The following is a 21470-nucleotide window of genomic DNA, read 5'->3' on the forward strand; positions in this document are numbered from 1 at the left end:
AAAAATACTGATTGTAGAATTGTATTTTTATACTTTTGTTAGAAAAATTCCGATTAAATTCTATATAAAGGCGCTCCAAGTAACTTCCAATATGATTGGTTAACTACATTTAAATGTTCCGAAAACTGCAGAATTTAATAAATCTACAGAATTAATTTAATTGGAAAAATTAAATGAATATGATTAAATAATATTCAATCTTCCTTCCCTCTTTCTACACCCCTTGGTTTTTTTTTATTTGGTACCAACGAATGAGGATTCTTCCTCGCCCAATTGGATTTTAAATTGAATACTTAATTTTCATTCTCTCTATATTTTAAAGAAAACTTTTGATGCTAGTGTATCATACGTTTCAAAAATTTTTGAAAATGTAAGTGTCCTTTAATACTTTAGATCGCTATTCGTCACAAAATTAAGAAACAATAAAATTACGCTATCAGAAATTTTGAAATGATATTTAAATGCATCACATTTACCTGTTTTTAGATTTTTTATTAATATTCTTTTTTTATAGTTAAAGCTGATCTGAAAGATGCTGGATTTTCACGTAAAGCTCACAAAAATAGATAGAACTATATTTATAAAAACAGACAAAAATGAACCTTTAAAAAAATGCTAATTGTAGAATTATATTGGTATAATTTTGTCAAAAAAACTCAATGTAGAATCTAAAATACGGAGCTCTATATTTCTTAAATTTTTTTTGGGTGGAAGCCTTATATGTTCTACAATTGTTGAAAGATACTGTCAATCCAACTTTTGATCCAACCAACTAATATCCAACTAAAATATAATTGAGAAAGTTAAATAAAAATATGATTAAATTTCTCTCTTTGCCCTCTTTTTATAGCCAAGTTCGTTTGCTGGAAAAAAGGCCTCTTTAAAGAATCAAACTAATGTATTCTTAAATTATTTCAATATTTCGAATTAAAAAATCATTTGCTCTTCGCGTTCATTAATCATTCGGCGAATTCAGCCTTGGAGATCAAAATCCAATTAAACTATAAATAACTAAATTTTCAAATGGCAACCCACCAACTTTTCTATCTAATGAAAAGTAATTTCAAATTCATAACATCTCAATAACCTGTCACGGAACTCACTAAATCAAATTTGAAATAAGCATCTCATAAAACATAACTTTTTTTTTCACTTTCAACGCGTGGTCGCTTTTTTGGCAAATCACAAATATGACTTTCCATTTAATATCATGTTGACAGTTATGAGGTGTAAGGAATAAATTGGTTCGCGTTTTCTCAGTTTTTTTTACATAGAACAAAAACTTGTTATGGTTATCAAGGTTAATAAGAATTCGGTAATGTATATTTGAATTCGTATCATCTTTGCTTTTGCAACTCATGAAAATTTATAGTTGAATTATCTATTACATTTGCATTTAGGTCATCTTTCTCGCTATTAAAATAAAAGTGATTGTTTTATACATATATTATTAGAATGCTAACTCGGATAAATATAAATATACTTTTTTTACATACGAATAAAATAAGATAAGTTTTTTAAAAATTATGTTTTTCAAGTGAGCTAAAAAAAGAAAGAAAATAATTTTGCCAATTAAAATAAAACACTTAAGTTATATCATTTTCCAAACATCACTTAGTTTTGTGTTCATTAGCTTTTGTGGAAAAATTGTCCAAATTTTAAGAGGCGATAAGTTTTTCCTATAATATTATTGTCAATGAACGGAAACAAAGTTGCATAGTCATAAAGTGATCGAAATAGATTTGTATGTATATGCTTGTAAGCGTGCGTTTATATTCCCTTCGGGGTTTTGAACTTATGACATTCTTTGTCACAATCCGGAATCTAAATCTCAAGTGCACTCTGCTCCAAATCCATTACACTCGCACTACGCTTTCAATTAATTATAATGGATACTATTACGTTATAATTTATATAAAAGAGAGACGTTTTCGAAAGTCAGTGCATACCAGACTTTAAAAAAATAGCAATGTTAAACATTTATGCAGTGGTAGAATCTTATTAATGTCGCAATAGAGCTGCACATTGGACTATTGGCCACAGTTTGGGAAACATCCTTGAGGATGATCCGAAGACATGTCATTACAATTTTGATTTTCTTCGGATGGGGCGGCTTCCCCACTTTGGTAGCCAGCAACTTAAGTGCGAAGTCAACCACTTTACGGTAGAACAGTTTAACGAGGCTCGATAACGCGCAGCTCCGGTCCCTTCGCAGGCTGATCGAAATGGTCACCCAATCACTCACGACAGCAGCCAGTGCTGCTTGACTTTGGTGATCTACTGGGAATCGTGTCTTACCATCAGTCTACTGTGGGACTGTTAAACATTTATGCTTATTACATTGTTTCTATTTTCTTTTTCAGTTATGAATGTAGCCTCCGGAAAAGCTGCCATGCAGTCTTCAATCGTTGCCAAAGGAGTACCACAAAAAGCTGTCGATGGAATCACAAGTCGATCGTATGATGCCACTACCTGTACACATACAGAGTCGGAAGCAACACCATGGTGGTACGTTAACCTGCTGGAACCATTTTTAGTTCAACTAGTTAGAGTTGACTTTGGAAGATCTTGCTGTGGTAAGTCATTGAAGTTGTTGACACAATTCCAGCAATAGCAGCTCATAAATAATTTTCTTGTATCTATTTGAAAGAAGAATCTGGAGTAGAATTTTTCAAGATGTAGATCAGAGAAAAAAAGGAGCATATATTTTTGTGTTTTTACTAATATTCGTTTTTTTACGTTCACTTGTCTTACTGTGCCATTCTTTTTTTATTTGAAAGCTACGGAAAAATGTTTCATATAATAAATTGTTTCCGAATAATATCAAATACCTACACTTCTCAGCATTCTGACGCAACCTATCAATTTGTCACAATTTAAAATACAAAGAAGTAAACAATGAAAAAAAAATGAAAAATATAAAAATGACAACCGAAGCTGACGTCGTCAGGGGGTACATTATCAGGGAGTCAGGGCTCACATTATATATTCTTTGGTCAGGGGGTACCAGCCCCAGAAGTCATTAAAACACAAAACCTTTTCCATCGAAAGAGCACGATAAATGTCTAAGTTTCTCTCTCTGTACCCCCAAAGGTTTAGCTAAAAATACAGGAAGAGAGAAAAAAGAGTACAAAATACAAAAACAAATACAAAAGTATAATACTTAAGCTAATACAAAAGAAAACAATGTTCACAAAAACTTACTTAAAAAGTAATAAATCTCAAAACCAAAGAACACTATATGCTACAGATCCGTAACTAAACTGAAATTAACGAAAAGACAACGCCTCCTAATTTAATGCGCAGAAAAAAGGAAAAAAGAGCAAGAAACCTGTTGCCATCATTAGTAGAAATGCTTAACTGGGGCAACTCAGTTAAGACTGCATCTTGCTCCATTAAAAGAAAACAAAACTAATAATTTTTAATCATTTCTTTAATTTTAAATTCAGTATTGCAAAAAGTAAAAGAATCTTGCTCTTGAAAGCTTTCAACGTTATTGTAAATTTTATTAATTCCAGACAAATGAGAAAAAATTAGTTTTTGAATATTTTACTGTACAAATTGGTATCAAAATTACAGGAAACAATAATCTTAAACTTAAAAGCTTTCCTTTTATCATAAATACCAATTTTAATTTGATTATTATTTATATAAAATTCAAAATCTTAATATTCAATATTTAAGCAATTTTCATTTGTCCTCTTCAAAACCAAATCTTTAGGATAAATATTAAAGATAAAATCATAATTATCAAAATTAAATAAAATTAAATCATCAATATATCTAAAAAGCTTTAAACTCAAGATACTTAGCTTCAAAAAAATTTTAAAAAAATATTAGCAAAAGCGCCAGAAAAATAATTACCTTGTGGAATCCCTATTTTTTGTTTATAAAAGTCAAGGCCTTTAAAAAGAACATTTTCAAAAAGATTAAATTTACAAATATCAATCCAATAAAATTTATTAATATTTTCATCAATTAAATATTTATCATAAATGCAACTACAAATATTAAGTATTTGAGCATGCACATTTAGGTATATTGGCATAAAAATGTTCAAAGTCAAATGCATTAATATTAAAAACTCATTTTTTTTTCATTAAAATTTAAAACATCAACGTTACTGTTTATAACAATATTTTTCTGACTCTTAATTTGAAGCAAAATAATTTTAAGAATATTAAAAAACTTTTTACTCATACTAGAATTATAGAAATTAGTACCACTAGCAATAAACTGGAATTTTACTGGATTTTTTTTACAAAATCGTTTGATAAGACGATTTTAAACAAAAAAAGATGGTTATGGTTTGTTAATATCATTTTGATGTTTTCTAATAGCTTTTTGAATTTCGTTAAACACCCTAAAATATCATTTAAAATGTTTTTAGCTACTTTTCAATCGTAGTCTTATAAGTCAGTGACATAAACGGATGCATTTAAATTACCACCTGCAACTATTTAAAAAAAATAAACAAATGTAAGTCAATCCTTCGATTTGTTCTTATTAAATATACAGAAGGCATACAATTTTTAAGGCAGGGTTGGTTATAAGTAAAGTTATACTATTAGACACACACGCATAGTATCTGCTCCAGTGAATTGCAATTTCATCAAGTGTTGCAGATTTCTTTCCCCGGGTTTAACGCGGGGAAAGAAATCTGCAACAAAAAATAGTTTGCATTTTAACTGACAGATAGCGTTTTTCATATACGAGAAGGAAAATAATAATTCAGAGTGAATTACAAAGCCAATAATCACTGGCGTGAAATCCTTCTACGCAATACCATTATAGAAGAAAAAGCTGAAAAATTATTGCTTGATTCGAAAAGACTGGGGAGTAATAGGTGTATTGCAAGAAAAAGGACAAGAGCGGCTTTCAAATAAAACTGAATAAGTAGTAGGTAAAGCACGTCTTATTGTCACAACAGATCTAAAAACTCTTCAATCGAATGCTTTTTAACTCACTGTCGAAAACGGACAGTTGATGGAACGCATACTTTGATTTAATAAAGTTTCGGCTCGCAAATTAGTGTATTTTTTAATTGTTTATACGCTTCTATTCTCATATAGAAGTGAAACTTAAAACTAATTTTTAATTGCATTTTTCCAGGGTTCATAAAAAGTACATAATCAATTTTAAACAGCACCCGTTAACCATGACAGACTCTAAACAGGGTAACTTCAATTGCAACAACCCTGCATATGAAGCTTGGTTTTTATGCATTATTATGTACTGGTATTTACTTTTCTGTATCTTTTTCAGCCAACAATCAACACGCAACTGTTATCGTAAGGGTGGGCAATAACAGGCCAGATCTGCGTGCAAATCCTATATGCAACAGGTTTTCAGGCAAAATAGGTTCGTAATGTTTAAATAATCGTTCTAACGTAAGCAAAAGCATCTTTCCTCTTTTATTGAGTTCCAATTCTTTTGCAGAAGAGGGACGTCCTTTATTCTTCCCCTGCACATCAACGGTTACAGGAGCATTCGTGAGTGTTCACGTGGAGACAGCTGCACCGTTTACTTTGTCCATTTGTGAAGCCTTTGTATACACTGACCAAGGTAAGCTCTTTACTCACAGGTGGTGATTGCTGCTGCTTATAATTCTAATAAAACATGCCTCAAAAATATTGGGATATATTTTAGAGGAGTGGTAAGGCACGTCATAAGGTAGGTAGGTAGGTACTTTATTTACGTCGCACTAGAGCTGCACAATGAGCTTTTGGCGACGGTCTGGGAAACAACCCTGAGGATGATTCGAAGACATGCTATCGCAATTTTGATCCTCTGCAGAGGGGATGGCTTACCTGCTTTGGTAGCTTTATGACTTACGCTCGACTGATCGTAAAGACACGGTTCCCAGTAGAACACCGAAGTCAAGCATCATTGGGTGCGGTCAGTAATCGGTCGGGCGACCACTTTGATAAACCTGCGTAGGGATTGAGGGTGCGCAGTATCGATCCTCGTAAACTTCCTTACTGTAAAGGGCTTGACTTTGCGCGCAGGTAGTAGAGCTAACAAAGCAGGTGAGCCATCCGCTCCGCAGAGGATCAAAATTGCGATAACATGTCTCTGGATCATACTCAGGGATTCTTCCCAGACCGTCGCCAATAACCCATTGAGCAGCTCAAGTTAGGTATAAATGAAGTACATACCTACCTACTAATCCTTATGGAATACCCTACATTTCCTAAAAATGTGTCCTAACATTTTGAGGTCCTCTGTTCGTAACTTTTATTCTAAAATTAAAATATTTTATTGTTCAACATAATTATGCTTAATGATTATTCCCTTGTGAGAAATGTATGAGTTCATTTATTCTTAAGATTTCTCAGTAGTGTATTTGAGCAACGATGGCTCAATAGAAAACATGGTTAAAGATACTAGGGTAGTCATTGTGAAGGATTGGGGTTAGGTCTTCAGTAGTGGTCTTTAGCGCACCCAGCTTCATATCGATGGATGCTAGCTTATCAGGGACATAATGCGCAATAATGACCACATTGTTGCAATCATGACGTTGGTCACGACAATGCGTAGCCTTAATTTCCATGATCCACTGGCTCACAAAAGGGTGTTGCAGAAATGCTTTTCTTTTCAGCTGTGTTGTCATTCATGTTAGGGGTATCTGCAACGGTTTTATTCTTGCAAAGTAACTTAGTATAACTCAAATAGTTATTCATGAATATATATGCCCTAGGTTAATTGAAAAAATTCCGGCTGATGCATTTTTTGATTGCCTTAAAGGTATCTGAGCTTTTTATTGTGAGACTGAAGATTATGTCAAGTTTATAAACATAAGTACAGTTTTTTTTCAGATTAGCCTGATGCATTGCAAAATGACAACAGTGGTATGCAAGGAGCCAATTTTTTACAATGGCCTACGACATACATATATGCTTACTCCAATAAAGACCTCTAATTTGCTCTAATCTAATAATATGCTTACTCTTGTCAAAGTTTTCACTCTTTCGACAACAAAAAGCGCACAAAACAAACAAATACTAAGCATAATTCGCGCATTTGACGTTGGAACTTTTCCGATTTCTTATGTCCATGTTTTGGTTTAAACTGCTTTAAGTCACCCCATAGATAGTTCAACGAATATGGTTTCTAGAACTACTCGTTCACGTTCATTATCAAAATAGTAGCTAATTCTAGAACAAAGAATAACCTAGAACTAAAATGCATCAAAAATCAAAATCAACAAAAGATATTCTGTTAAATTTCATATTTAGCGGAATTTTAATTTTTTATAAGAAATTTTATGTATAAAAATAACATAAGTGTAAAAAAAACATAATAAGTTTTAAAGTCATATTAGACGTCTCATAAAAACAAAAACTTCTTAGTCTAGTTTTTGATCATCTTTCCACCAAAAACTGAAGATCTTTATTCATATGATTACATGATTAATAACTTACTGATTATTCATTGTTTTTAATATCTATATAATGGAAACTTAGAAACATGATTTTACAAAAAAAGAATAAATAAATAAAATAAAATAAAAAAATAACAAATCAATTTTCCAAAACAAAGAAAATTCAAATCCTGTGGGTAGAACTGGATGATTTTACAGACAATCGAGTTGAAACGGTTAAAAATCATCCAACACGCATTTCAGTTATAAACGTAGCCAAGAAGTTTTTTTCATTAATTCAAATATACCTTTTTTTTCTCCAGTTGTACCAGTAGAAAGATGTCCCGTTTTCGATGAAGATCCATCAACAGTTGCCACCTATAACGGGAAATGTTACCTTTTCTACAACAACAATCCAAGGACATTGGAAAGTGCCACTAAGTTTTGCTCAAAACAGGGTGGTTCCCTCATCCACGAAACAAGTCCTGCCCTCCAAGGATTTTTAAGTTGGGAACTCTACAAATTAAACAGAAAAAATCCCAATTCAGATTATTGGAATGGATTAATACGGAAACCAGACTCAAATAAATGGACCTGGATCGATGGTAATGTCATTTTTTTATAACTTTCTTACAAAACTCTGAGGAATTACGCATTAAAGAGAATTACACTTGGAAAGTAACTTATCGTTGACCAAAATATTACTACACAGTGCTTCGTAATACACAGTGCTTCGTAATAGTCGCTTTTAATATACATATTTTAAGAATTCTTTTAAAAATATAGTTAAAAGAGTATGCACGTTATGCAATACAAATTAATATTTAAATGAAGAAAAAAGACAAAATTCTATCGAAATCTAACGAATCGTAACTAAAAAAAGCAGGGCAGAAAACAAAACCTGTTTTATTGCCGCGGAGGAGACAGAGAAATATTGAATGGTGGTTATTTGAAACACTTTTAAGTTTTATCTAGCAATCAAACGGGTCCAGATTTTTTTCCCTTTAACCCTTTTCACTTGTGAGTCAACAGATTTTTAAAGTTTCGTTGTCATTTTTTTCTCGTTTGAATATACATTTGTTATTAAAAATGAGCATTTCTTTTTAATTCATTTTTGAAAAGATTCTAAGGAAATTTCAAGGGCAGTCATTGCGGAAAACCGAATACATAAAGAATTACTTGGGAGTGTATAGTAAAATAACGACAGCATATAGAAGCTAATAGCATAGTTTTTTTCCCCTCATTTTTTAACATCATAAATACAAAGATAGATATTCATGGAGTATATGATAGTTTGTTTTTCTAATTATGAAATATTTGATAAGATTCTTTAATTAAAAAATGCCTAAAATGTTTAGTATTTCGTTAAAAAAGAAAATTCCACTCTAAATATGTTTTTGTTCAAATAAATTTTCTTGAAAGAAAAAAAAAGTGAGGGTTGAACATTTCAAACGCATAAAATATTTAACAATGGTAATGAAAGTTATCTTTAATTTTTAAGCTTCTATCTCAAATTTTCTACCAGTTCAAAGTCTATTAATAAATCGAATTTTAAATGAAAATGCGCAATAAATCTTAACATATTTTTCCGAAATACAATTTTTAAGTAAATAGTAGAATATATAATAGAAATATCTATGAGGCTCTTCCAACTTATATGAAAAATTTCTGATAAAACTTTTATTCTTATTGATTAAAGTTAACCATTAAAGAAACCTTAACTTTTCAACAACGGAAATTACTCTTATTAAAATATTTTAATGATGAAAAAGTCAATAACATAGAAAAAAAGAAACAATTTGATAGTCTTTTCCTTTGTTTGAAACTTTTATGTTTGGTTTAACGTTTTGTGCAAAAACATTTATTATTTACCATAGCAGGAGAATTAGATTTAAAAATGTTGTGTGAAAATTAACCCTTTCGGTCTTATGTCTACTCTCAGCAACCAGAGCTGTTTGTTACTGTTCCAATCTAATTGTTACTCTCAGTTAACAAAGCTTTTATACCGTTCCAGTCGTATATCTACTCTCAGCTGCGACAGCGAATAACCATAATGATCTAAGGCATTGAATAATACTGTTCACCTCAGACTATAAGTAAGATAAGACTGGAGATATATAAAATTCAAAAGGATTATGTTACAAATTATGTCTAAGCGTAATAGCGTTTTGCCTTCTATTGGAAGAAATAAATTATTTTTTTCTTCCTACGTTATCCTCCGTATTCTACCCATACGACTAAAATTAATTCCGACCACTTATCACAACTATATAGAAATTTAACACGACCGCAAAAGGTAAATACCGATAGTTTAAAATTGCCGGTTGCCGAATTTATTTTATAGACTTCTAGTCTATTGTGGTCCGTATATTTTATAAAGTTATTTCTCTTCTGTTTCATTAGGGAAAGACGTGAGTATATCCTTCTGGAGTATACCTCCGAAAGAAGATAATTGTTCACGGTTCGACGGAAAGAATGGATGGTTGTGGTCTGATACAGAATGCGATAATGAACTCAACTACATCTGTGAACATAGTAAGTATAATTAAGGAAAGTTTCATAAATAATTTACAATAGAAGAATTCCAATTTAAAAGGGTCTAAAAATTAATATCCTAGAAAGTTAGTTACGTTAATATGAAATACATACATAGCTTTGCTATGTTCAACTTCACTAAAACGCTTATAGTTCGAGAAATCTACATCGTTTGATAAATGTCATCAAGTTATTTTATTATATAACTGGCACTGAACAGCTAACCCAATTCTGAGTTAACGAATGTCAGTGTTCAACTATCTAGCCTTGTAATTTTGAACACAATCCTTGATCAAGCAATGAGACAAGCTAGCCTTCGTGGTGGACTTTTGGATGGAACTAACCCACATTTGCGTTACATGGAGAGGAAAGCAACGAAGACCTCCCGTTGTTAGCTCAACAGTAAAGGGATTCTAGCAACCTATAACCCATCTATCACTCAGGAAATTTTATGTCAGTTCTCTGATCGGGGCGAGTCGGAAGCAGAACTCGTATTAACCAATCCCAGCTGGGATTCGAACCTGGGACACCTCATTTAGAGGCAAACACTCTATCCCCTGAGCCACCACGGTTTGATTAATGTCATTGCACAGTATTCACGAACATTATGAATTAAGAGCTGGGTTAAAACCTCGTAAAAAGTGAGATCTACTGTAGTACAATTCATTTCGTCCACTTCATCAAAATTATGCAATCAATAAACATGGCGCGTGTAGGGAATGTTATTCTGATGTTTCAAAAACAAGTTCGTTGCCTAAAAAATCGTATTATAACGGAATTTAGTGGATATTAATGAATACTATTCAACTTTTCATCGTTTTGTTGTTAAAAGGAGTCTCTTCGTTATTTGTTCTTCTTTCTAGAGAAATAAGTACTTTCTATTCGGAAAAAGTTTCTCTATTTTCACGTTTTTAAATTTTCAATTTTTACGTTAAAATATAAAACCTTGATTTAACTAAGAAAGGATACTTTTTTCAATTTATTAAGTAAAATGTAATTTTTACAGGGCCATCAAACTGTGGAAAACCTGAGAGACCCGTTAATTCCACCCTATTGATGAGATCCAACAATGTAGGAGCTGAAATTGAATATCAGTGCAATCCCGGACATTTGCTCTTAGGTCCCAGCTCGAGAACCTGCATGCCATCAGGTTTCTTCAGTGAATTCGCACCCAAATGTACATGTAAGTACTTTTGGCAATAATTTTAATCCTGAGTTTCTACCGTCTCACACAAAATTCTCTTTTAATGGATCTGTTTATCACTACTTCTTTTTGAAAAACTAATTCCTATTCCTTAATATCAGATTTGTTGGAGAAATTGCATCTTACGAATGAGTTAGCTTAAACATCTTTGAAAATCATCGGATTTGGAATAAAGGCCACGAATGATCCATCGTTTCCATGTTTGAAAAAACACCCTGATTTAATCAAGCTTACCACGATAATTCAAATGCTGGTTGACATTTTTTAAAGAATTATGCAATGTAATTTGTACACATTAAATTTCGGTGATTTTTGGATACATTACATCTAAAAGAGCTTTACAAGAATTTGATCTCGATTATATTTATCCATATTTGCTTCGTCGTAGTAAAAGCCTTTTTATCCTAATAGATTTAGTATTATTAATTTAATTGTAAACGTAAATAAAAAATATATATACATCTAAGATTGGAAGATAAATACAGAGTTATTGTAAATATGTATAATACTTATAAAATAACAAAGTTTTTTTATTTACAAAAAAAAGGGACCAGTTGATTTGTAATATTAGCATAAACCTTTAATATATATCTTTACTAGCTCAATACCCATTTATAGTATGTAGTGAAAAAAGGTCATATGATGGTGGCGATCAGTCTAATTTAGTGGTTAGCATCATTGTAGTATTAAGCCTATTTTCATGCCGTTTCAGATACATCTTAATTGGATATGATATAAGGATATTCATCCCTGAAAAATGAATAAAATCGTTCAGGAAAAATTTATTTTTTAAGTAAATATTGAATAGAATAAGGCCACATTCAAAAATATTAAAGAAAAAGATAAGAAATCCCTTAAAGGTATCAAGAAAATCACTCTCTTAACATCGAGAATTATTATGTAAAAAATTATTATCCCTCCCCCCCCCGAGAGTTATTATCCCAAAGCCCCCCCCAATCCAATCGCCAATAATTCCAAATTGAAAGTAAATGAATTATTCCCATCGGACAGTAACGAGCATGGGAAGAGATCCATGGTTGGCGATTTATCGAAAGATAACGTAGCCAAAAATAAAGTCAACCCCCCATAATCAATGTTAAATTTGAAAATAATTTGGCGAAAGCGAATCACCAAAAAGACTGCGAGAATTAGCATAACTGAAATATTTTAGTGGTAAGAAATAAAGAGCTATCGCGACATTGAATGAATGAGTCTTACATTTGTATTGAAATAAAAAGTTAGCCCTTACATGGATTGTTAATAAAAGAATAAACTATTTTATATTCGCTTTTCATAAAATGTAATAAAAATTAAATAATGGGTTTCATTTAATTAAAATTCAATTAAGAATGATTAAAAAAGAAGAAAGAAATTAAGAAATGAAATAAATTTTAAAAGCTAGGAAATATGTAATGCCTATTGTGGCATTACAAATCAATAAATAAGTAATAATTAACACTACAAAATCATGCACAACACTATAAACTATAATACCGACACAGTTATTTAAGTTAAAACAATTTCTATCTTCTTTTTTTTAATATTTATTATTTGTTGCCCTTCCCGGTGGAAGCTTTATGTCACTGGATTTTTAGAAGTTTATTCTTTCAAAATAGAGATTAATTACTATATTCAATATAATTTGGCATAACGTTATTGCTCGAGGTCAACTATTACCATATACCGATATTACCGAGGTCAGAAATTACCATAATCAACCATTTCCTCCAGTGGGTATCCATTTTGGTGGACCGTAAAGATCTATTCAGAGGTATTTTGATATCAACCTTAGTATATTTAGTTTATATATATATATATATATATANTATATATATATATATATAAAACCAATTAGCATTATAGCAGCAGCAGTGTACCTATCATGAAAATTAATGAAGCAGTATTGTCGTGTCAATAAGAATAAGACAATATTGCCAATTTTTCCTAAATTTAATTTTTACTTATTCGCACCGGATATTTTTTTGGCAAGAAAAATCAAGAAAGAACTAATGAAAAAATTTATAATGCTGCAGTTATTGTTTTAAAAAAAATTTGGTAAACCTACATTTAAGATACAATTTTCCAAAATAAACGGAAAACAAAATAGTTTTAATATTCGTTTTAAATGTCTTTCGTTTTAGAAAGAGAGTATTTAAAAAAAAAAATCCTGCTGAATAAGTTGATAATAATAATAATCTGATAATGAAGCCAAACTTTTAAATAACGTTCAAATTCTTTCCTTTTATTTTTGAATACAAAAACCCAAAGGCATTACTCAGAGCATTAAAATATAAAACTGTGCCTGCAATTTTACAAAGTTTAATATTTTAAAAACTTAGTGTGAATAACCTTTGCATGCTTTGAAACATTGTTCACAATTGTGATACCGATCATCAAGTTATTGAAAACTCATATTAAATTTTAGACCTAGAATGTGGATTTCCCGTCAATATTGCCAATGGTGGATACACCCTCATTAATGGAACAAAACATCTGCAAAGTACGGTGCAATATTTCTGTCAGGAATCTTTCATACTCGTTGGTGAATCTGAGCTCATGTGTGATGCAGACAGAAAATGGAATGGACCACCACCAAGATGCGACCGTGAGTTCTTTTTTTTTATTAAAAAGATTAATCTCTTATAAATTCATATTTTAAAGTCAGTATTTAATGCACGCCCCAAAACTGATGAACGATTTAAAAAATCAATTGAAAAAAAAAAGAGATAGAATTGTAGGCTTTTCTGTTGTTCTTCTTATTAAACCAGAACACTTCTTCTCATCACATTTGAAAGTTGGTAACAAAGTGTATCAATAGATGGTGCTGCAAACACGCAAAAAGTTAAAACACAATGTTTTCAAAGTAACCGACACTTTCCGCAACAATATGGCATAATATACAGTGTTTTTTTATACAGTTTAAGGACAAAAATAAAGAACAGCAGTGCAAATGTTTCTTCTGGTATAGTCTGACATAAGTAGAACATTTATGAGTAGAAAACATTGTTACATAATAGTTTTTCCAATCAGACTCTTGATACACTTTGTAGCTAATTTTAAAATTTATGAGAGAAATAATTGGTTTCCTTTTTTTCATATTCTGTATATTTCTTATCGAAAAATTTTCATGTGAACTTTTCTGTCCTGCAAAGCATTTAGGAAAATCTGATTATTGAAAGAACTGATTAGCTTTATCAATGATGAAATGGATTGCAAGTGTTAAGTTCAATCACATTGATTGTTCATTTAATTTAGTTCAGTCTTCACCTTAATACTAAGATGCACAACTCCAAAAACTTAAAATCAATAAAAAAAGAAGCATGATCTATTATTTTTATTTTTCCATATGATTGCTAAAATTATTCACGCAATTATCTGCATAAGTTTTTTTTAGTATATCGTGGTAATGCGTAATTATTAAATTTTTCTTTTGATATTTAATGTTACCTTTAAAGAAATACAATATTTTCTATGTAGTCTTAATTAGTTACCAATTTAATTATAAGCAGTCGGCATGCTTTCTGAACCAATCAAAGCAGTGGTGTTAAACAAAACAAAAAAAATTCTATAGATATTAACCCATTTAACGCAGAAATATTATTTACAGCACTATTATGCCACAACCCACCTTCCATTTCTCACGCTAATGTTACAGTCACAGTTAATACAACAGTACCGGGAACCACTGCCGAATATGAATGTGAAGAAAATTTCAAATTAATTGGTAACAAAATCATTTCCTGCGATTCAACTGGTTTTTGGGAATCAGAACCACCAACATGCGAACGTAAGTAAATTTAATTTTTATACCATAAAAATTGAATTGCCAATGCTATATTCAATTGAATTTTATACTATAAATGCTCGTTTTAAAAAAGTGACTAAAGTTTGAAGATTGGTTGCGTTTTATATGAGATAATTTGGTACATTTGTCATTTTTAGAAATCATTTTACCCACTATACACTTTTAAGAGAATGCACTAAAGAAAATTTCAAATTTCGTCTAAGTTCTACAAACGATATTACAGCGGACAATATTGCAACACAATTACTTACAATTGAGGTTCTTTACCATTTATTTCCAGGAAATTATAAGTCTATTTATGAAGTCAAAATCCAATAGTTTAATCCTAAAACTATATCGATGGATCTTTCCAACTACAACATGAATAGGAAACACTACTAAATAAAAAAAAAACAATAAATAAATAAATAATTGGATTTCGTATCATCGTTCGAGAGTATTTTCAGGGCATTTTGTAAAAATATATAAATCACAAAGAGATATAGGACGTTTTGTATTGACGAAGAACGATATTTTAACAACGTTTTCTCATAACAGCGTTTGTTTTCACTCACGAACTCGGAGACCCATCATCTTAATCCGTTAAACGCATCATTTTAACACGCAGTACATAAAAACTCAATTTCCGTACAATTTTTCAACGCATCATTTTAACACGCAGTACATAAAAACTCAATTTCCGTACAATTTTTGATGTAGGATGTTTTTTAATTTCAATTTCTAGCTTTCGATTAATGTAAAATCCTAACTTTTAGGACATATTATCTCCATTTCGTTAAAAAAAAAAAAATTTATCCTGTGTGCAATTGAACTGATTTTATAACAGTCGTTAAACAGCTGACAAAATTTCTGGGTTTATGATTACTCATGTTCAACTCCGTAGTCTTGTCATTTTGAACCCAATCCAGGAGACAAGGGTACTTCTGGATCAAGTATTGGGAGAAATTTGCTTCAGTGGAGGACTTTTTGATGGATCTGACCCGCATTGGCGTTACATGAAGAGGAAAACCACGAAAACTTCCCACGGTTAGTCTGACGGCAAGGGGACTCTAACCCATGATCCGGCTACCACTGAGGATATTTCGCGTCAGCACTATGGTGGGTGCAATGCGGAAGCGACTAGCCACCGTCGGGATTCGAAACTTTAAAATGATATTTCAATAACGTTTTCTCATAACAGCGCTTGTTTTCACTCACGAACTCGGCGAAAATAACCAATCCGTTAAAAGCATCATTTTAACACGCCGTACATCAAAACTTGTCGACCGGACTGTGTAGGGATCAGGGAACTGGCCAAATTTTTTTCCCCAATGCCTAATTACATCAGAAAGGTTCTGAGTTCGAATCCCGGGCAAGGCATGGATGTTCTTTTATTCAATGTACTATAGGTCGTTACTGTAGCGACAACGTTCGCCCACAAAAGCTCGTTGGTTGGGCGCTCCTGAAAGAGTGGCCATCAAATCTGCTTTGTAAATGTCTGAATGGACGAAAAGTTAACACAAGTAGGCATTGAAAAAAAAAAATATATTAAAACTTACATTTCCGTAGGATGTTTGATGTAGGATGATTTTTAACACTGGATTGCCCNGAATAATTAATCCGTTAAAAGCATCATTTTAACACGCCGTACATAAAAACTTGTCGATCGGACTGTGTAGGGATCAGGGAACTGGCCAAATTTTTTTCCCCAATGCCTAATTACATCAGAAAGGTTCTGAGTTCGAATCCCGGGCAAGGCATGGATGTTCTTTCATTCAATGTACTATAGGTCGTTACTGTGGCAGCAACGTTGGCCCACCTAATAGGGTGTTCCTGAAAGAGTGGCCAACAAATCTGCTCTGTAAATGTCTGAATGGACGAAAAGTTAACCCAGGTAGGCATTGGAAAAAAAAATATAAAAGCTCACATTTCCGTGGGATGTTTGATGTAAGATGATTTTAAACATTAGATTGCCCAAGGAAGTCATTTTGACTGTTTTTCAATTAGAAAGAACGATAATGTATATAATGACACAATTTCTTAGAATTTTGTGACTTTTTGTACAGCATATAATTTGTTCTGTTAATATTTACTAGTAACTTGTTATATAACTGTAAGTGATACAAAAAATATTAAAAATTAATTTTAAACAAAATTCTTTACGCATTAGTTATTCTTCCATAATCCAGTCATTTTGATTGCTTTTGGGCAATATACTAAGCTTCAGTCTTTCTAGTGTTCATTTCAAAAAAAAAAAAATTCTAGTTTTTGATGAACGTAAAACTCAACTTTTCGGGAATTGTTTGTTCATTTTATCATGTGATTCAAATCAGATTTAATTGGATATCTCTAAGCGACGATCCTGATTTGATTGACTTTCAAATGCCACGATTATACCTGCGATAAAGTTACTTGCAGGTATCCAGTTGGAAATAACCTAAACAGAATCGAATCGTTTGTATTTAATTAGAGTTAAATAAAACAAATGAAAATTATCGAGTTTGCCATTTTAAATGTCTTCGAAGAGAATTCTTACAATATTCACACTACACGCATTTAGTTTAACATAATTCAGATTAAATTTAGTTAAAATAAATAGAATCATATAAAAATAGACATATATGTTTTTGTTGTAATTAGTAAATTCCCTCATAAAAACAAGCTTTTTTTTGTCCTTTTGAGTGTTTTTTTTGTTTTTGTCTTCTAGTGGATAAAGAGAAGCTGTACAACGCTAGAGTCGGATCCAAAAGCAAAAAAGATCGAGCATCCATAGCAGCCAGACTGAATATGGGTAATCTGTTACTACAATTTCTTAAAGGACAGTCTTTTTTGAATGAAGGAAATTCCACAATTTAAAATCATTCGGAATGAATCAAAAATCTAAATGTAGATCGAATCATGGTAAACTTGAAAGTTTTACTTGCGAAAAAGTTTGATTAATTCGATGTATAGTTTTTGGTGGGTGCTCTTTCAAATTACAAAAAAAAAAAAAAAAGCCAAAAGCAGCATTTTCGGTATACTTTGCTATCGAAAAAATAAAAATACTGTTCAAGCTGGAAAAACAAATTATCCGATGTGTATGGAGAAGATGCATCGGCAATACACCAGTGTCAAAACTGGTTTTTAAAATTTCTATAAAGATTCACCACGCCAGTTTAAGCTGATGAAGGCGTAATAAAGGCATTAATTAATAATACAAACCGGGAAATAATTTTATTTCATAACCATTGTTGAACAGTCGACCCAATTTTGGGGTTTGCGACTATTAATAACAAGCTTAAGCCCGTCCCGCCCCCGTAAGGGGTCATCCGGGGCACTCCGAAACTCGAAGTGAGCGTAACAGTTCAATTACATGAGCAAACATATTCAAAAATTTTAAATTAGAGTTTTAACAAATAGGTAGAGTATTAAATATGAAATCCAGAAAAGAGTGCTACTTAAAAATAAACTAAATGCGAACAAACATTACAAAGAAAATAAACAGTAACAATCAGAAGAGATATTGATGTCGCATCTTCAGTAGGGGTGCAAAGTTAATAAGAGGTAACAATTTCACATGGAAAATATAGGATGTTTGTAACTCAGAATATAATTACGGCTGGCACAACAGTACTAAAGGTATCAAATACCAGGATATTTTTCCTTTTTTTAAACAAAAAAGACATAGATATATGTATAAACTCTAGGAACACAAATGATTAAAATTTTGAAAATGAGGAATCACATAGGGGCAGAGATTGACAAAAGCGTGAAACTAAAGCACAAAAAACATTTTAAGAGAAAATTCAAGTAAAAATCAAACATTAACAGGTAAATTAATAAGCTGTGATTTAAAGTGTATCTTTCAAAACAAGAGGCAGCAAAAGTCCATCAGGATTCAGGGAGGAGCCTTGTTACTAAACAATTTTCTTATTATTTCCTCAATTCCCTTTTTTATTTTAGGGTTTGACCAATGCTGCTTTATAAACTCATAGGTTGTTTTTGAATGAAAAAATTTCTGTCTAATGTGCTTAAAATTTGCACACTGGATTAAAATATGTTCCCAATCCTCAACAAGCTGACAGGTACTGCACAGCTGAGCTCCCCCAAAAAATCTGGCCTGATGTTGTCCATGACAGCCGTGATTAGTTAGGAATTGATTTAAAAAGAAATTCCCCATGATTTTCCTCGTTTGAACTTTCGGAAGGAACTCGAATGTGTGCCTTCCCTTTGTAAAGCTGTCACTCCATCTCTCCTGTCAGTCAATCAATTTTTCGCGTTCCAAAGTTTTTCTTGCAGTCCGCCTGCTTTGGCTAACCTATCAGCTTCTTCGTTGCCCATATGGCCTGCATGTGCTTTTATCCAATGTAAAACGATATTATTTGTGAATTCTTGTTTAATTGGGTATAATATGAAAAAAACACAACTACTTCGATTTAGTAGGAACAACATATGACGCAATGCTAAACGAATGGAATTTAGTTGTTGTTTATTTAGTTATTGTTATTAGTAGTTGTTGTTATTTGTTTTAGTTGTTGTTGTTTATTTAGTTTCAATAACTTTTCTTTATAATGCAATAAAATCTGGCGAGCAGCTATTTAAACGATCGAACACTTCGTTTGTTTATTTGTGGCTTGAAGTTAGGCTCGCAGAAAATGCCGTTCATGGGTTAAATTTAGTAGGAACAACACAACCTGTGACGTAGGCTATATTATACCCAATTAAGTGGACTAAATACTCTTCAGAGTTGCTGTTTTCCAAAGCTTTGCAGGCTGGACAGGGAATCCGTATAAATTGAGATATTGTCTGTAATTGTTTGTTCTTTAATTCGACGAATCGACTGGAGAATGGCCCATAATTCAGCCTTAAACACGGAAACGTGATCAGAGATGCGAAAGGTTTTTCTTTCAACTGGTTCTCCCTCCAGATAGGCCACGAAAGCGCGTCCTGTCTTAAATTCATTGTTAACTAAAATTTTCGATCCATCTGTGAATAATTCTAGTCCTTTATAAATAGGTAAATGTAGATGATATTTAAGTAAAACTTCTTCAGCCGGATGATAAATATAAGTTCTTCTTCATGTTGAAAAATATTATTAAGTTGAGCTTCTACGTTTACTGCCATAGCTAGAGGAATTGTCCCAGCAAGTAGTTGGAGAGCGTCAGTAGATACAGTCTTGTATGCCTTAGTGATAGATAGTAAAGAAGTTCTTTCCATTTTTTTTCAATCTATTAATGATTCTTACCTGTGGGGAAAACCAAACTTCCGCTCCATAGAAGATAAGTTTCTGAGTGCTGTTTAGGTAGATGAATTTCCGAACATCAGGGCCAATCCCCCAGTCGACCCCAGAAATTCTATTTAGTTTAGCTTGAAATTTAGTAACTTTGCTATAGATAAAGTCAAGGTAAGGCAACCAGGAAAGCTGATAATGCAATCTAAATCCCAGATAATCTATGGTTTCCCTCGTTGCAATGTTAGCCCCACAGAGTTTTATAGTTGGTCATCTTGAGACCCGATTGGCTTTGGGAAATACAATCACGACAGTTTTCTTGACACTGAATTGAAGATTGTGAGACGCAGCCCAATTTTCAAATTTCGTCAAAATCATAGAGGCTTGGTGTACAAGTCTATCAAGAAATGTTCCATTGAGAAGTAAAAGGAAGTCATCAGCGTATGCGATTATTTGCTCATTAGATTCCCTTTTCATATTTAAAAGAGTGTTCGCTATAAGTAGCCATAAGATCGGTCCGACTTGAACCCTGTGGGACTCCTCTTGCCAGAGGCCTCTCCAACTTCTCATTCTGGATATCAAACAGAATTCTTCTGTTATCCAAAAAGCTTGAAATCGACTTAACCAAGTCATAGGAGCAGTTGCAGGAATTCAATTCTTCCACAATTTTGTTCCATAGGGCGCTATCAAAGGCACCTTTGATGTCAAGGGAAATACCCAGTGCGTGATGTTCATTATCCTTTATTTTCTTAGTTTTCTCAAGTAAGGACTTCATAGCTGTGGTAGTCGATCTACCTCTCCGAAAACGGTCTTGATTTGTATGTAGAATGTTATTTGCGACTATTAATAACAAGCTTAAGCCCGTCCCGCCCCCGTAAGGGGGCATCCGGGGGCACTCCGAAAGTTCGAAGTGAGCGTAACAGTTCAATTACATGAGCAAACATATTCAAAATTTTCAAATTAGAGTTTTAACAAATAGGTGGAATATTAAATATGAAATCCAGAAAACGGTGCTACTTAGAAATAAACTAAGGAAACAAACACTACAAAGAAAATAAACAGTAACAATCAGAAGAGATATTGATGTCGCATCTTCAGTAGGGGCGAACTATTGCGACTATTAATGTTCAACTCCGTAGCCTTGTCATTTCGAACCCAATCCAGAAGACAAGGTAGCTCCTGGACCAAGTATTGGGAGAAATTATCCGTCGTGGAGGACTTTTTGATAGAACTGACCTGCATTGGCGTTACATGGAGAGGAAAATCACGAAAATATCCCACGGCTAGCCTGATGACAAGGGGACACTAACCCATGATCCGTCTACCACTGAGAATATTATACGCCAGCACTGTGGTCGGTGCGCGCCGGATGCGA

The 21470-nt window shown here is 32.4% G+C and overlaps 1 protein-coding gene across 1 annotated transcript in view; it reads left to right on the plus strand.

Annotated features, from left to right (window-relative positions):
• Positions 1-21470, plus strand: part of LOC107441206 (CUB and sushi domain-containing protein 2) — an 82852-nt gene that overhangs the window by 51772 nt on the left and 9610 nt on the right. The window contains exons 3-11 of the mRNA XM_043043303.2: positions 2364-2576; positions 5266-5361; positions 5440-5565; positions 7687-7968; positions 9767-9898; positions 10905-11081; positions 13528-13707; positions 14710-14889; positions 17594-17677. Coding sequence (XP_042899237.1) covers positions 2364-2576; positions 5266-5361; positions 5440-5565; positions 7687-7968; positions 9767-9898; positions 10905-11081; positions 13528-13707; positions 14710-14889; positions 17594-17677 — 1470 coding nt within the window. The remainder of the gene's footprint in view (positions 1-2363; positions 2577-5265; positions 5362-5439; positions 5566-7686; positions 7969-9766; positions 9899-10904; positions 11082-13527; positions 13708-14709; positions 14890-17593; positions 17678-21470) is intronic.

This window comes from Parasteatoda tepidariorum, chromosome 4 (assembly GCF_043381705.1).
Source record: "Parasteatoda tepidariorum isolate YZ-2023 chromosome 4, CAS_Ptep_4.0, whole genome shotgun sequence".
NCBI classification, from domain to species: domain Eukaryota; kingdom Metazoa; phylum Arthropoda; class Arachnida; order Araneae; family Theridiidae; genus Parasteatoda; species Parasteatoda tepidariorum.